Source organism: Chenopodium album, chromosome 16 (genome assembly GCF_948465745.1).
Source record: "Chenopodium album chromosome 16, dcCheAlbu1.1, whole genome shotgun sequence".
NCBI lineage: Eukaryota > Viridiplantae > Streptophyta > Magnoliopsida > Caryophyllales > Amaranthaceae > Chenopodium > Chenopodium album.
Genome location: NC_137849.1, coordinates 20,416,019 through 20,433,966, shown reverse-complemented (window position 1 = coordinate 20,433,966; position 17,948 = coordinate 20,416,019). Strand labels below are relative to the sequence as shown.

The 17,948-nt window shown below is 32.7% G+C and overlaps 1 protein-coding gene across 1 annotated transcript; it reads left to right on the top strand.

Moving 5' to 3' along the window:
- The first annotated feature begins 7,217 nt into the window (after positions 1-7,217).
- On the top strand, positions 7,218-16,902 carry LOC145584998 (putative 1-acyl-sn-glycerol-3-phosphate acyltransferase 5). The gene is made up of 4 exons (XM_081641768.1): positions 7,218-7,376; positions 12,511-13,114; positions 13,613-13,743; positions 16,242-16,902. The coding sequence occupies exons 2-4, from the start codon at positions 12,543-12,545 to the stop codon at positions 16,682-16,684; spliced, it is 1,146 nt and encodes a 381-aa protein (XP_081497894.1). The 5' UTR covers positions 7,218-7,376; positions 12,511-12,542; the 3' UTR covers positions 16,685-16,902.
- The last annotated feature ends 1,046 nt before the right edge of the window (positions 16,903-17,948 follow it).

The following is a 17,948-nucleotide window of genomic DNA, read 5'->3' as shown; positions in this document are numbered from 1 at the left end:
TAAGGGTGTGGGGATGATGTAGTTGGAATTTGTTCATGCTTTTGGTTTGGAATTCAGTTTGATTGTGATTAAAGCCTTACTTGCTTGATGTTCTTCTATCTTCTAGCAAAGTACACGTTGTTAGTTGATTGAGGGTAAATTTATGCTAGGTGATGCGATAGTTGAACTAGCTAGATTCATTTGTATCAATTATTACTTGATTGCACCTCCTAGTATATGTATCTAATGCGACAACATAGAGGCTATTTTAGGATGGAGAAGCCAATTGACCTCGATAGGTGGCTAGATTGGACCTTAAATCGATATTTAAGCATGTTTAGTTCATGATTAGTTTATTTCCATGTTATTGTATGTTCAAGTGAAGCCTACATTTACCCATTTCCCTTAGTGTTTTCATTGCATTGTTTCTAGTTCATACCACTTTTAGTTTTAATATCTTAGATAACTTCAATCCCCTTTTCCGAGATAGCTTAATTGTTGGTTGTGATCGTAGTGCTTAGTTTCTCCTTGTGGTTCGATCCCTCTTCTTGCAATATACTTGTATTAGGTTAGTTGAGTGTTATAAATTGTATTTGATTTAGGGATAGACAAATTGACGACGTGTTTATTCCCTTATCAATATTCATCAGTGTTATCGTATAAAGTGTTGTTCAAATGATCAATTATTTCATTTTTAAAGTTTATGACAGCAAGATAATAATGATCTTCCTTCTTCAGAGGTATAAATACCTGCACATAAAAAATATTTACACATATTTACTTTAAAGCTGTTTTTTATGACTTTAAACATATATTTTTCTACTTTAAATGTTTATTCTATATCTTACACATTCAGCTGCATCCAAGTCCAATGGTTGTGATTTTGTCTAATCAATCCATAATTTTTGCAGACTTGTTACTCCCTTTTTCCCATGTGAATTCAAACACATAGTTAAAGCAATCTGCAAAAAAATTCCCAAGTTTATTTCACATATTTATACAATGCATAGTTTTATATTATAAAAGTAAATGTAAAAAACTTACCATGAAGTCAAGTCCAAAGAAGAATCTGACCATGTCATTTTCAGACCTCTCATTTTGCCTTTCATTGTTATTGAGGTGGTTTGACCAAGCAGTGATCAGATTAGTTGAAGCTTTTCATTCATTGAGCAAAGTGTTACAATCTTCCCTTATTATTTCAATTGAATTTCCAAACCAACCTACTACTTCACCGTAATAATGTTAAATTAAATTTAAAATTAAATTTATGCCAAACAATTTAATATATAATGCAACAGGAGTATTATTTTTTTTGCAAGTATAACACATACCTCTTGTTTGAAAGTTTTCATCATCATTAATTGCTAAGTAGTCAATCACTTGGTTACATGTCAAGCTCAAGTTTTTCATTACTTCCTTGTGTGTTTTCAAGAAATCAGAAACATATATCATATCTTTCACCCCTTTCTCAAACTCAAGTTTTCTAACTACTTTGAACCTTGAAACGTTTTCCACAAGACTTTTTCTTTTAGTGTTTATCTCTACCAAAGCAAGTACAGCACATATTTCTGCACGATACACCTTTCTCCTATTTGCTAAATCAAGGTCAAAATCAAAAGGGTCTCCAGTAAAACACAACATATGCATCATTGCAAAAACACCACAATCAAGAGTATATTTTGGTGTTTTCCACTTGAACTTAACTTCATCAAACTCATAATCTATTATTTCATCAGCTTTTTCATGATTAGTTCTCTTCAGGAAGTTTGACATTTCCTCCACCTATAACATTTGTAAAGCAATATATAAGTAAAACAAATTTATAATATAGTTTACTTTAAATAACATATGTATTACTTTAATGAGAACATCATTTACTTTATATTTTATATTATTCTTTTTACACATAATAATGTATACTTTTAATACAAACATATTTACTTTAATAGTAATGTCATTTACTTTATATTAATAACTAGTTTTGTGTGCCCCGTGCGATGCTCGGGTTGTTTATTGAATTTTAAGATAAATTTTTAATCTATATATCAAATTTTAAAATATATCATTGACACAAAATTAGTTAGAAATTGGTGTGCTTTTGTGACGATTTGTTATCTTGTAGTCATGTAATGACTAATAACAATGTTGGTGGATTTGTTTGATTTATAACATTAAAAAAATAAAAAATTAGCAAAAAATAAATTAAATAAAATAAATGTTCAAAGCATATTGGGCTGACTCGAATCCAAAACTTTGGGCAAGGGTTGAATATTTCTTGACTTGTAACCTGAAGTGACCCAATTCGAGATGACTCATGACCCGGCCCTAATTGACAGGTCTACATAGTAATAAAATTCTATTAGATTGTGAAGTATATTATTTTAACCAATTAGTATATATTATAAATGGATGTTTTATGCTTTAAACCACTTCCTTTGCTCCAAAAATTATTATGATATAAAAATAAATTTATAAGATAATTTTTTATATTTATAATCTAATAATTTTTTTGAATAAAATTAAAATATCAATATTCTAAAATATTGGTATTTTATCGAAAATAAAACTCTAAACTAATAATTTTATCCTAAAATTCTATTCAAATAGAATTCTAAACTAACTTTTTTATCTTATGAAGTCTATTTAAATCTATCCAACGTGGCGCGATACTTGGCGAAAAGTTGAAACGCCAAGTGTCGCTGCCTTGTGACCTGACTAAAAGTTTAGCTTTATATATTAGTTATACGATAATTTACTTTTGAGAAATTAAAAAATCTTACCACATGAGATGTAAGAATTTTGTAGAAAGGCTTATACCTGTCATCATACTCCCTGTTATCCAAGTATTGAATAGTCTCTTTCAACAAGTTAACCACTACCAAACTATAATGGTTACTCAAACAGATTGGAACAAAGATCTGTCATCAAAACTACACTTATTAGTCTACAAATTCAAAATCATAATGCCTTACAATGTAGTTTAATTGACATGAATAATCAAACATACCAACTGGGCTGTCATAATTTTCTCATTTGCATCACAGAGGCACATCCAATCATACCATGCCTGATTCAATTCTACCGCGTGTGTTGAAGGAGATGTTTTTTGTTTTTCATCTATTTTTGGAGCTGGCTGGAAAGGATCTTGTGACATGAGAGACAACTCTAGAGGTCTCTGTGTATTAATGAGGACATAAAACATGTTACTTAATTAGATCATATACATTTAATTATGTATTTAGCAAATCATTTAATTCAATGCTTACATTATGGTAAATGCTAAAGAAAAAGCATGATGGATCTTTCTTTCAATCGTGAATCATTCATAAGAAATGACCAACATTGAACTATATTGGATTTTATCATTTGAGGGGGGGGGGGGGGAGTTGGAGCTAAGGATATTGTGTCATCTCTTTCTATCATGAGAGGAGCTTTATATTTCACAAGCTCTTCACTGTGCACATTTAAATGTTTATAAAGTAAATAAAATACTACCTCTATTTTTTATTAGTTGACACGTTTTTACTTTAGCACTATTCACACACTTCCCTTTGACCATGTTTTGTGATTTATATATGATGAAAAATATAGTCAAATAGGATCTTGTTAGATTCGTCACAATATATATTTTCAAAATATCAACTTTTTAATTTTTGCTTATCGGTAATTAAAGATATTAATGATTGAATTTGTGCATTGGCAAACATGACTAAAGAAATGTGTCAACTAAAAAGAAACAGAGGAAATATTATTTAAAGTAAATTAAATATTAACTAAAGTAGATAGAATATTTTTAAAATTAAAAAATTTCATAACTTACTGTTTGAATGCACTGTACTTCACAAAGCAGTAATCAACCACTACTTGATACAGCGCTGCCATTTCATTCATTCCAGATTTGTTGATTCTCATCGACTTTGAAACGAAATCAACTTCAACATCTTTTTCTCCACAATCTACCTTGATGTTTATCTTTGAAGCTCTTGGTGAATGTTCTTAAACACAATGGTTTCATCTACAACAGGTTGTTTATCACCATCACCTGAAATAAACAATAGATGCAGTATCAAAGAAATCACACACTATCCACTTTTAATTGATTTTAATTTACTTTTATACAATATTTACTTTCTTTTGTTAACATCTTACTTTCAATTGTTTTTGTTCTTGCTTTCTTTGTAAGATTTAGCTTATTCTCTTGAACAACAGTATCCTTTAGGATACTCTTAGTGATTGAGCTTACTAAATTAGTAAGGTCTTCATTTGGTTCTTCATCAATATCATCACCATCAACTGCCTGGTTTGCAGTACTTGCATCAACTGTTATACTAACTTCGACTTCCTTCTCTTGTTCCTTATCATCCTTCTCTTTCTCCTTGTCATCTTCCCCTTTCTCCTCTTTATTTTCTCTTCTTTATTTTCTTCCTTCTCCTCTTTGTTTTCATCGTTCTCCTCTTCGTTTTTGTCCTCTTCCTTTTCCTCCTCTTTTTCAGAATCTTCATTTTCATCATCCAGATTGATAGCATTATGTACAAAATTTGAAGGATCATCTGCATCCTCTTGATTATCTCCATCATAATCTGGATTAGTTTAAGGATTTTTATGCTGCTCCTCTCATGTTGACAGAAACACATTAGACAAATCTCTTAAATCATCGTAAAGTTTCACTATTTCATCAATAGCCCTTTGCACTCTAGGGTCTTCTATCAGCCTTTGTGTTTTAGAAAATAGTTGAGAATCTGATGCAGATACACTCAATTTTTGTTTTTTAATCCTGTCTGTTATGCAGATTATGCTCGGCATGTAACATTGAAAAGAGTGTTGAATCTCTAGCCAATAAAAACAGATCTTCTTCAATTTCCTTCAAATTAATAACATAAATTTATTATTACAATATTTTTGATAAAAAATACTATTTACTTTTGCAGTGTATTTTATTTACTTTTCATTTATCATTTACTAAACATTATTACTACTAGAAGCATAGCAAATATAAAAAGTAAATACAAAAAACCTAACAAATCAATAACCAAGAAATCTTTTAAAGCTAGAAAAAATTACTCACATCATCTGCAGCATCATGTATCTCACTGTCTGTCATAAGACCTTCTAGAAGGTTAAAAGAGACTAATCTTCTCCCTCTGTCAGCAAAATTCCTATATGTAGTCTCAATAACATCACCTAAGTATGCTTGTTGACCTCCTTTTCTACAAACTGGATACACATCTTTCTGAATTTCTCCTTGACAAAATGATACTTTTGCTTCACTTGCAATTCTTTCTCTTACTTTCTCATCTATCTAATGTTTAATCAAGGGCAATGTTGTTGGTTCAGGCTGCCCTCTAAATGAAAGGTGATGAAAGTTCACAATCTGAAGAATCAAAACATATGCACTGATTCCTGTTCTTGATTCCTTATGCTTGTTGTTCTTGAAGCTCCCCACTGCTTTGCATAAGTTATTAAGTACATAACCACACCAATCTAGGTTATGTATTTCTTTTACATTGTCTGCATAGCTAATTATCTTGTAATCTATCACTCTGTTTGCAACAGGGGCCAAGAATGTGCTGCAAACATACATCACAAAGAATCTTTTAAAATCATCCCCTCCTTCCTTTAAAGTCTTTATTTTGTTCTCCAAATTATTCACAAAGATGTCAACGCTTTCTGGAATTCCTAGCTTCTTCTTCCATTCCTTTAGAATCACCATGTTTGCTATATGTTGCTTCCTTAACTGATAAGTCAAAATACAAAAGCTTATTTAAATAAGAAAATGAAGCTTGACAGTTCAGATAAGGAGGTACAAGAAGTTATAGAGGTTAAAGAAGGAAGTGACGATGATGATGGTAATCTGGACATCAAGAAAACACACTGCAGACCAAATGTAGTATTTGATATGATCAAGGATTTAAGTGAGAGATAGAAATTAGATGTCATAAGTGTTGGATTTGGAGGCTTGCCTGAACTGAAACTGATAGAAGTTTCAACAAAGATGCTTCCATAACTTTGTCATCATTTCATTGAAAACGGTTGTATGTTCAAGATTGACATGATGAAGGAGTTACCTGTAAGTTCCTATGATGTTCAAGATATTTTCTTTGATACTATTGCAATAATTAAGTACAATAAGTTGCAGCACATTTAAAAAATTGAAGACTAACAACTCTTAAAAGGGTTTGTATTTTCATCATCATTTTTTTAATTTTTCTTTTTATGGTGTTCTTGAACGTACTCATTTCCGTTCTCAAACAAACCAAACGCTCCTAAAGTTGAATTAAACTTAATCATAACCGGCAAGGTTGCTTATGAGTAGAGATAACTGGCGAACAACTTGAGCTCGACTCGAGCTCGAGATTGACTCGATATGTTGATGAGTACATTCGAGTAGTTCATTACTCGACTCAAAATCACGTGAGAAACTCAAATTCCCTTATATTTTGATAAAAATAAAAAAAAATTGATTTAAAAACTTTTTTTTTACATTAACAATTAATACTCCTTCCGTTTCATAATGTTAGTCCCATATACTATTTTAGACGTTTCCAAAAGATATACCCATATTGAATATATTCCATTTTTAACTTAGTTTTGATTTCCTATTTTATACATATTAAATTCTAATTGGTTAAATTAATTGATTGTTGATTGATGACATGACTCTAAGTAAGGAAATCCCACCCATGAATTATGCAATTATGACTAATACTTTCCAAAAAAAATCAAAAAATATAAATAAGGCAAAACTAATTATGAACGATTTTTGTACTTTAATGTTAGATTCCAAACATTATTCTTTTCTTATTTTATGTGATTGATTCCATATGGGACTATCATATTGAAACGGAGAGAGTATGTTATTTATGTACTCATATCATTATATGTATGTTTCACAAAAGACAAAATTAAAGAGTAGGAAGAGATCTTACACTAAATAGCAGGTTCTACTAAAATGGATTAAATTACAAGCTAATCGAGATAGACTCGGGCAAAGCTTGACTTAGTCAAATTTGATCAAACCTCAACTCGATCAAAACTCGATCAAAACTCGACTCCAATAAAAATCGACTGAATATGTAAACAAGTCGAGTCAAATTACCTTAGACTCGAACTCAACTTGGATCATAAACACCCCAATCAACATGTAAAATTCCATAAGAACAAAAACATATTCCATAAATGAAAATGACTGTTTTATTCAGATTTGGCGGTTGACATATGCGTGTCATTATTATTTATCTTATTTATGTTTAACTCTCTCTTTTTTCCTCTTTGGAGCTTCTTTACGTTGACGCTGCATCCACCAACCCCTCTCCTTCTCTCCTCCATTAAAGCGCACTCTGAATTCTCCATTGAAGCCGCTTCTGAGCTTTCTCTCCTCCATTAAAGCAGCTTCTCAGGTAATATTTTTATTTATTTATTTATTTATTTTTTTATCATGGAATATGAATTTCACAACCTAGTGTTTATTGTAAATTTAGTCAATTTAGGGCTCTTCTAAGATGAATTATTGAACTACTGCTAATAATTACTGAAGTTATGAAATATTATAACTACTGATTTTGTTGCTAGGATTTTCTATTCATATTATGAATCGAGTAGAATTTGACTTATTTTCAACTAATTTGATTATTGAGTCAAAATTGGCTGCTAATTTGTTTGTGGATTTTAAAATGTAATCCTACCAACCCATAATTTGTTGACTTTATGATGATAGAGTAGTTTAGGGATGACTTGTACAACATAAACTATCAATCAGTGTTATTAGTCAAAGTTCCTTTGACTCTAAATCTGGTCACATCTTGAATAATGCTTGATGTTAGACAAGGATCCGATTTCGATTTCGATTTTGATTTCGTAGCCATGTTTCCGACATTTGGTATGTTGGAAGGATCGGATTCCTACTGTGTATTGGAAGGATATGGCATTGGCGTTATTATATATTACCTGCGATGTGTAGAATTTAGAATTATGACTACAATTATCTTCGGTGTAGTGAAAAGTTATTGGACAGCATTGGATTAATTCAGATAAAACCAATCTATCACGCCGTGATATTATAAGCAAGTTTTTTAAGGTGGTACATATAAAATCAAAGTAGAAATGTTACCAACCGAGTTAGTTGTTGACTGCTAACTTACTTAGGTTGACTCATTTAAGTGTCAATTTATGAAAGGTGAACTGGACAGAACAAAATTGGCTCAATGAGCGAAGAATCTGCAATGTATGATGATAAATTTAAGACTAAACAAGATACTTACTCAGCCCCCCGTTTAACTTTCTGTTTCTCCTAGACACAGGTTTTTACGAGGGAAGTTGTAGTGGAGATTTGTTGATTAGAAGTCTTGAAACATGTAGAGGGTATGTTTTTTAAGGGGAGATAAGACGATTGAAAAATGCATTTTATTATTTAGATCCACCCAAAATGTGATATCAGAGGTTTAATGGGAGACAAGTATTTTTGTGAGAAATGGGAAATTTAACAGGGGACAGAGGGAGTATGAATTAATGAACGTGAAACTCAAACATTCTTCTGGGGTAATTCCATGCTCCAATCATTAAATTAGACTAATGTACCTAAGTAACCTGAATAGAACTACTAAGCTGCCATAAGATAAAGTACTTTACTGTAAAACAAGCTTGATCTCGCTGGAATTAGCACTGATGGCATTTATGCATCTTACTTAGCCAATCAAGCTACTGATTCCATAACTCTGTAGGCATCCCATATTAGAACTAACAAACCAGGTTCAAGAGGAAATAGAACACTTCCCCTTATACAAATTAAATCTAAAGTTCTATATTATAATCATTGTAATTTGTACATTTGAATCAAAGGTCTATCTACTGAGCTGGTTTATTAAGCACTGCTGGTGTACTGTGTTCAGAATTAAATACTGCGAACATCAGTTTTACAACCTTACATCTAACCATTAAGATCAAAGCCCTCTATAGCTAAAGAAATGTTGGCTTAAGTGGAGTTATATTCCAAGTTGGTAGGAGCTGCTTGCCTTCTTTCTTGAACTTCATCATTGCAGACTGCTGCTCCTTTGTTTCAGCTTTTCAAAAAGATGACACGGGTAGTTTTTTTAATGAAATAACTATATCTATTAGATGAATTACATCATAGGATGGAACTTTAGTTAGTTAAAGCTAATTAAGTTCCTGTTGTTTCGACTCTTAGAACTGTTGTAGATTTCCTGTGTTCAGTCTTCAAGCTCAAGGAGCTTTCTTTAACCACTGGCTGAATTACAACCTAAGGAAAACTTCAAACTAATATAAGTATGAAAAGCCTAACTAATGAAGATAGTCTAGCTACCTACACACATAAAGCAACTGTCTTAACTGAATGACTGAGAAATTAGTTAGCTAAACTGGATTAAGGAAAGAATGCTTGCATTACTCCTCCTTTCCTTCTCTCTTTGTCCTACCCCTTTCTTTCCCTCCACCATTGCTATTAAAACCCATTTAAGTCAATTGTCATAGTACAGGTATATGTAGAAATCAAAAATAATAATTAGGAGATTTTGTATAGAACTATCCTAAAGATTAACTATTTTGTGAACAACTACTCGTTTTTTCAAATTTTTTGTAAACTGCCCATAATCGCAAAAATTTGTCTACCACTAGCCATTAACGGTTTGCGTCTAATTGAGCCATTTGTGGGGCCCATTTCTACGGTTTCCAACCTAATTAACTCCCCTCCTCAACTACCTCTCCCTTCCTTCATTATTTACTTTTCCTCCATTTTCACTTCTCTTTGGCCTTCCACCTTTCACCATCTTAATCTGATCTAAGCAAATCTCCAAATTCTTCCTCTTTTTAGAAAATTGATAGTGCCTAAAACCCTTTTTTTTTTTTTTTTTTTTTTTTGTTCCCTCTCTCTTTCCTATTCATCTTCCTGCTGTATTGGGTAATTCCATGTCAGAGATTGAAACTACATCAATGGTTAAAGGGAAGGGCAAAGTAAATGCAGAAAATATTGAACGAAAACAAGGATGAATGAGGTACAATATAGTAATTACTATGAAATTTTTGGCATTTAAATTAAAAGTTGTTGAACATGTGGTAAACCCTAATTTTTTATGTTCAAATTAGAATTCTAAATTTTTAATAAACGAAATAAGCAAAACCCCTAATTCAATTCAATCCTTAAGCCCTATAAATTAAAATCTCCAAACTGATTTAAAGCTCTAAACCTTAAATTGTATCCCTTATTATGTTAATTGATGTAAATTAAAAACCCTAAACGAATTAAACAGATCAAGAATTAAAATAGTAGCTTAAAACATTACTTAATTTAGTGAGAAATTGTGTTGAATTGCTTGAATTTTTTTCTCTTTGGTTTTTGGATGAGTTTGGAGGGAAAATAAATGAAGGAGGAGAAAATTGAGTGGGAAACCGTAGGAGTGTGTCCTACAAACGGCTTAGCTGGACGGAAATTGTTTATGGGTAGTGCCGGACAAATATTTGCCATCTTATGGGTAATTTTAAACGGAATGAAAAAAAAAAAAAAAACGGGTAGTTGCTCACTAAATAACCTATCTTTAGGGTAGTTTTACACAAAATTTCCTAATAATTAGATGGAATAGTGTGTAAGTTGGTGGTTTTTGAATTATAAGAATAAAGATATTGTGTATGCCTTTTTTTTCAAATTGGTTAACTTTATATATGTTTGTACTGAAACGTGGAGATTTACGATCTCTTATTTTAAAAACATTATAGTACTTCGTACCCATAAAATTCACAAAATTTTATCTTGAAACTAATGTTGTCTGTCAATGATTAGTTTGCGGGATGTAATTGTAGATTTTTGGTACCTTTAAGTTTGTGTTATCATTGTCCATGAGATTAATGGTATTGTTAGATCGTAGTTGAGATGACAAGAGTAGATGAAATATGGTTCGAGCCTAAAATAATTTACTCCTGTCCTTCAATGTTATGCATGTGTTGGTTCTGCTTGGGTGGTAATATGAGTTTGAAGGATCAGTCTATGTGAGGATAATTGAACTAGAAATGCATCTCTTTGTTAGGATATAGGTCTGGTTTTCTCACAAATTGATGATCTAATGGAAATTAATTGACGAGTATGAAAGAAGAAATAGAGGAAGGAGATAAGCTTTTATTAATTGATCAGAGTAACCAAACAATTACAAGCTACCACAAAATTTGAGGAGTGGACTGGCCTCCTAGCTAACGATAAGCAAAAGTGATGAAACAGTTTTCAGTATGCCCTCTCCATTATCTTATTCCCGTATTTATATTCTAGTAGATGTTACTTCTCATTCTTCAAACAAACTTATGGATAATTCCTTGACTGCCCTTGTATGTTTTCCAATCATTCCTGATCATTTACTGTATGATGTCATTCCTCCTTTTCCTCCTTTTCTAGAGTATATATCGAAGTGCACAGTAACAAAGGGGGAAAATGAGGACAGTAAAATTCACACTTTAATGCCAAGTCACAAAATTAAACTCCTACCAATATACTGTTTTATTTTTACTTCCCATCTACCGGAGGATTAGGAAAAAAAATCATTACTCCTTCCGTCTTTGTATACTTGTAAGACTTTTCTTATTAGGTCATCTCGTATTGCGTGCAACACATCTATAAATGCATGGGCCCATTATTTAGTATTATTTTTGTTCACTTTACTTGGTATCTATTATCACTAGTCATAATAATTTTTTTTTTAAAAAAAAACCACACTGTTAACTAAATTTAATAAGAGAACCTCACTAATTATTATCTATAATAAAAATAAACCCACTATTCACTAACTATAAAATAAAAATTCTCCCACCACTATCAAAAATTAGAAGTCAACAAGTCAATTTGTCTGTCTAAAACCCTTCCCGGTCAAAGTGTGGCGAGTAATTTGGGATGGAGGGATTATTTAATTTCAAATAAGTTATCCATGCATTTTAGAGCATAGAGTAACTCAAAAGCATTGTCTGGGCTATGTACTAGTACAATAGTTCTTCATAACATTGTACGACTAAATAAAATATAACTCATAGGTTCAAGCAAAGATTCATATTTGTGCTAAGTGTCTTTAGGTTTCTATTCACAGTCTTAAAGTTATGTCATCCTAGATGGGCTAGTTGCTATTGCCATTTTTAATGATAAATCATGCTAGATGGGCCAAACTAACATCAACAGCATCTTGCAGTTCCCTTCTGTCACTTATTCATTCCTTCTCTCCTAGTTGGCAAATTCTTCTTGTGTTTATTTTGTCCAAAGTCACTTATTCATTCCTTCTCTCCTAGTTGGCAAATTCTTCTTGTGTTTATTTTGTCCAAATCTTCTCATATTTGATTTCTGTAGTACACTTCTGTTGCATAGTTTTGGGGGCTTGTTCCATGATCATTTTCTTTGCTTCTCATCAATTATCTACAACTAAGTGATCGTCTATTTTGCATTTCCACTGTCTTACCAAGGTGTTTTTCCCCCCTTAAAATTTAAATATTGTGTTTAATGTCTTATAATGCGTGGTGACATCCAAATGCCGTGTTCTTTCTTTCGTTATGCAGTTGCACTGAGGAGGGAGGTTTGAATTTTGAAGATGGAAGTTGGCAAGCCCCTTAAAACTGAAATTGAGTTAAAGCACCGTCCTTTGACACCTTTTAGGATTTTGAGGGGTTTAATATGCTTGACGGTCATTCTTTCAACTGCTTTTATGTTTTTAGTGTTCTTTGCACCTCTGGTAGCAGGCTTGTTACGGGTCTGCAGTATCCATTACAGTAGGAAAGTTGCAGCCTTTTTCTTTGGTCTTTGGTTGGCATTATGGCCTTTTCTATTTGAGAAGATAAACAAAACCAGTCTTTTTTTCTCTGGAGAAAACGTTCCTGCTGGGGAGCGTGTTTTGCTTATTGCCAATCACAGAACTGAGGTTGATTGGATGTACTTATGGGATCTCGCACTGAGGAAAGGACGTCTTGGCTACATCAAATACATCCTTAAAAATAGTTTAATGAAACTTCCAATATTTGGCTGGGCATTTAATGTTTTTGAGTTCATACCTCTAGAAAGGAAGTGGGAGACTGATGAACCGATAATGCAGCAAATGCTACTGACATTTACTAGCCATCAGGATCCCTTGTGGCTTGCTCTGTTCCCTGAAGGAACTGATTTTACGTAATAACTCGTACTCCTCTATATCAAATTAATATATTTTCATCACTTGGTTTGATATTTTATTTTGAGAAAAGTGACAAGCATAGTGATATTTGAATCGAACATCAGTGTACAATGTAGTATTTCACTGTTCTCAATGCTTGCCATATTAATGCAATGCTTCTGAATCCTTAATGTAGCTTGATATTACAAATTTACAATGCTATTCTTACTGCACGTTGTAGTCCCTTATAATATGGTGGCCAATTATTGGCCAAACTACTGGGGCATTAACTCCAGTGACAATTTATTGCTTAGCTATGCTGCCGCAATGAAAAAGGCACCATGGGTTCTACATTTTTTTGGAATTTTATGCTAACAGGTTAGTCAAGCAATAGATTCCATGCTTGACTTTTATTGGCTGCCAAAGTATTGTTTGGCTTTTATTGTTAATTGTTCTATTGTTTCCCTTCATTTAGCCACTGACTGCTTTATCACTTTTCTTTATACTTTTGGCAGAGAACAGAAATGCACAAGTAGTCAGAACTTTGCCGCTCAAAATGGTCTTCCTGTTCTGAAGAATGTTTTGCTTCCTAAAACAAAAGGTTTCTGTGCTTGTCTGGACACTTTAAGGAGTTCCTTAGATGCAGGTTTGTTCAATTTCTTTTTCCCTTTTTCTGTTAATTTCCATTCATGCCATTCCCCAAAGAATGTGTTTCATGATGAAATCAGGCAGTAAAGTACAATCTCTGAGAAGTGCGTACTTGAGAAAGAAATTGTGAAAACCGGACTCTTCACCTATTTTCTTCTTTCTTTTGTTCGTTTACAAAAATTAAATAAAAATTTGAATTGGTGGTTCATGGTTTTGAAATTTTGTATCTGTGATAATATTATGAGGTGCATGAGATTACCAATTATATTGTAGTTAAAGAATATAATATTGTGGAGGGAGTTGCAGCTCAAAATTCTTTTGGAAAACACATTTCTAGAAATAAAAATTAAGTGCTACTACCTCTGCTGTCATTAGAAGTTCTTAACATTTACTATTTGCACTTAAGATAATTAGAGTGTTAATAGGTGTGTCGCATACCTAACAAATACTTCCTCCGTTTCTTTATAGTTACAACACCCACTTTATCACAGTATTTAAGAAAAGTGGACCTCAAATGGTATAATACACTTAAAATAGGGTTAAGAGGTTGTTAGGAGTATAATCAAGTGAGCCATGAGTTTTAAATAAAGGTAATAGCACAATTTTCACCATAAAAACTTTCCTTTAATAGTGTGTTGCAACTATTGTGACGTTTCCATTTTAGGGAAGTGTTAACTATAAAAAAATGAAGAAAGTATAACTTAACTATTTCTCCTATTGGTAGTTGAGTAAGGGTATATTTCTCTTGTAACATCCAATGAGGTCGGAAATCACATTAAAATCTCCAAATTCCTACATAAACACAATAAAATGGATTAGACCACACTAGAAGAGAGATTGTTAGCGAGAACGGCTCTGAAGAGCTGAAAACCATACGAAATTAACCTTAAAGCAGGTTTTTATTTATTTATTTTTTTATTTTTTTTTAGGTAAATAAGTAGATTTTATTGCTCAAAAACCTTTCTTACAACCAATCCCAAAGAGGGAGCTGAGCAACACCCAGAAAAAAAAAAAAACAGCAAGCTAAAGACTATACAACTTGCTCATCTAGCCACTCTCTAGCTTTACAATCTATCCTCTTAGAGTTGGTCCCTAAGAGTCTATTTCTAATATCTCTTTTTATATTTCTTACAACTGTATCTGTACACAAAATTTTCAACTCCCAGAAGGCTGTATTTCTAGTTTTCCAGATCCAATACACCACAGCTGAAGTGCAGACTCTCATCAGGCATTGCTTGAAAGCAGGCTTGCATCTCCTAGCCTTCGCATTAATCTTCTGCATGCTATCCAGATTCCCATTCATACTGCACCAAGAATCAAGATGCTCCCAGATTTTCTTGCTGTACAGACATGTGAAGAACAGATGATAATGGGATTCTTGTTCAATGCCACATAACAGGCATTTTGTTTCTGAGAACACCCCAAACCTAGAAAGCCTGTCTCTAGTCTGAAGTCTGCCATTTATAGCCAGCCAGCTGATAAACTGATGTTTGGGAGTGGCTAATCTTTCCCAAACTAGTTTATCCCATCTGCATTTATCTTGAGCATCTTTTAGCAACTCATAATTCTTCCTTATCTTATACTGACCCTTGCTAAAAGTATTTTTCATGTACACAGTCTTGAGTTTGTCTTTCCTTATCTTAAAGCGGGTATTAAACATAGTATAAAATGTATATGTCAAGAGTGAATGTTGATGTGATGAGTGGCTGAAAGAAAGGTGGGTAAATTAAGAGAGATAATGTATAAAGGTGAGTAGGTGTAAGAAAAATGTGAATAAAATAAGAAATAGCGAGTAAATGTTGTAAATATTGTTGAATAAGAGGGGTAAGTAGTAAAAGGAATTTGCTAGAAAATGGAATTAACACTACGTTTGGATAGCAATAGTGAAGGGAAATGGAGGGGAAGGAAAAAGAGGGAAGGGAAAGGGAGGTGAGGGGACGGGGAAGGAAGAAGGTGACCTTCCATTTCCAAATCTCTCCAACAATGGAGGGATTTGGTTTATTAAAAGGGAAAGGGAAATGGATCATTCCAATTTCCTCCGCTTTCCTTGCATTAGGTATCCAATCAAAGGATGATGCATCCTTTCTTTTCTCTTATCTTCCTTTCCCTCCATTTCTCTGTATCCAAAATAGTGTAAGTTTTAAGAGCTTTCAGAAATAATTGATAAAGTGTTAAGAACATTCAGAGAGCGAGTGTTAAGAACATTCATAGAGCGTGACTTGTTTGCCAGTTTAATTGTGTAGCTGAATCAGCCTTCTTTTTCCAACACTTGATTACATTTTTTTTTTTTTTTTTTGTTTTTTTGTGCGCGCGCGTGTGCAAACGGGAGGGGAGCACATATTTCTTTAGGAAAAGAAAAGAAAAGACGGGCTTCTTTTTAAACATGTTGAATTTGTAATCTTTGTAGCCTGTGAAATCTGTGACAAGACTTTGGATCTCTTTTGTTGTATTTTTTCTCCAACAATAGTTTTACAGCTTCTGATCTATTTTTTGCAGTTTATGATGTGACTATTGCATACAAGAACAGTTGTCCTGATTTGATGGACAATGTTTTTGGAGTAGATCCCTCAGAAGTCCATATTAATATTCGGCGCATTCCATTAAAGCAAATTCCAGTACCTGAAGAGGAGGCTTCTGCTTGGTTGATGGATGCATTTCGGCGCAAGGATCAGTTGCTTACATACTTCAACACCAAAGGACATTTTCCAAACCAGAGAACCGAAGCAGAACTGTCAACTGCTAAGTGCTTGATAAATTGTACCCTGGTAATTGCATTGACTGGTATTTTTACATATTTTGCCTTCGTTTCTATGTGGGCAAGAGTTTACATAGCCTTAAGTTGTGTATATCTTTCTTCTGTTACTTATTTTAACTTTCGACCGTTGCCATTATTGGACTTTATAAAGCCACGGCTATGTATAGACAATTGTAGAAAATGAAGGAAGAATATTAGAAAAAAAAAATTGAAATTTTTTCCATTAAATTTGAGTTTGTAGATAGTTTCCTAGAAGCACATACAAACACATGTAATCTGATGCCCTTTTCCTTCTCAGGCTATTGCTTGTGGATGTACAATTTAACTATGGTGATATATCATACTGAATATCTACAAACTATAAATAAAGAAAATAAACCAGTTTTGTAATGTAGGAAAGAACTGGCTTTTTTTAGTCTAATGAGAACAGCAGTAAATTTTTTTTATTTTTCATTTTATTTTTCTTTTGTTAGGTTCCTTTACTGTGGATGAACATATGAAGTAAACTCTCGGTTCATGCAGTCGACTCCATATATTTGGTAACAAAGCTAGGAATTTGTTGCTGTTAAGGATCCACCTCATCTCGAGGCTCCACCTTTCTAATTCAAGAATAGGAAATATATTAGAACTATTAAAACAATTTTTTTTAGAGAGCTATAAGGCTGTAAGGGGTAGATTATGAAAATCAATCTCTTTGTCAAAAAGAAAATCAATACAAGGATTCCCTGAAACTAGGCGAGAAGATCTAATCAACTGAGCTATATAATATTTTATTCTCAACTACTAAAACAATTGATAGACATTTGAGATGAAACTCAACGTCGTTTGATGAAATACAATACTTTTTCTTTTACCAAAGAACAGAGACAATATTAATTGCTTGATCATCAGAATACAAATAAAAGTAGGAAGTTTAGAGGAACAAACATACTACCGATTGAATCAACACTTCATGATTAATCTCAATCGGAAATGTGTAACTGCTCCCAAAGATTATAACATACTAATGCTCTCGTTATCACTAACTAATCTATGCCACTACGCCTAGAAGCTAAAAAAAAGAAAAAACAGAATTAAGAAAAGCTGAAGCGAATGTAAAATGCAAGTTTGATTAATTGATTTGATGTCTTGATTTATGGTGTTTTGTTCTAATTTTATAGTTTTGGATAGTAGTTATCACATCGTGGGGTGGCAGTTTCCTTGCATGTATCATTGTCTGATTAAAATTGTCTTGAGAAGGATAAAATTCAATTTCATCCTTGTTATCATCATTGTTACAATGTTACTATAGACTTCTACTTTTGACCTCCTATTCCGACAGGAAGTGCTATGACGATAAATAAAATCATCTTTGTGTTGGATCAACGTGAAGAATGCTTATGGACAACTGATTAAGTCACAAGAACGCAAAATGACTAGCCTAACCCAAAACAAAATGAATTAAGGTC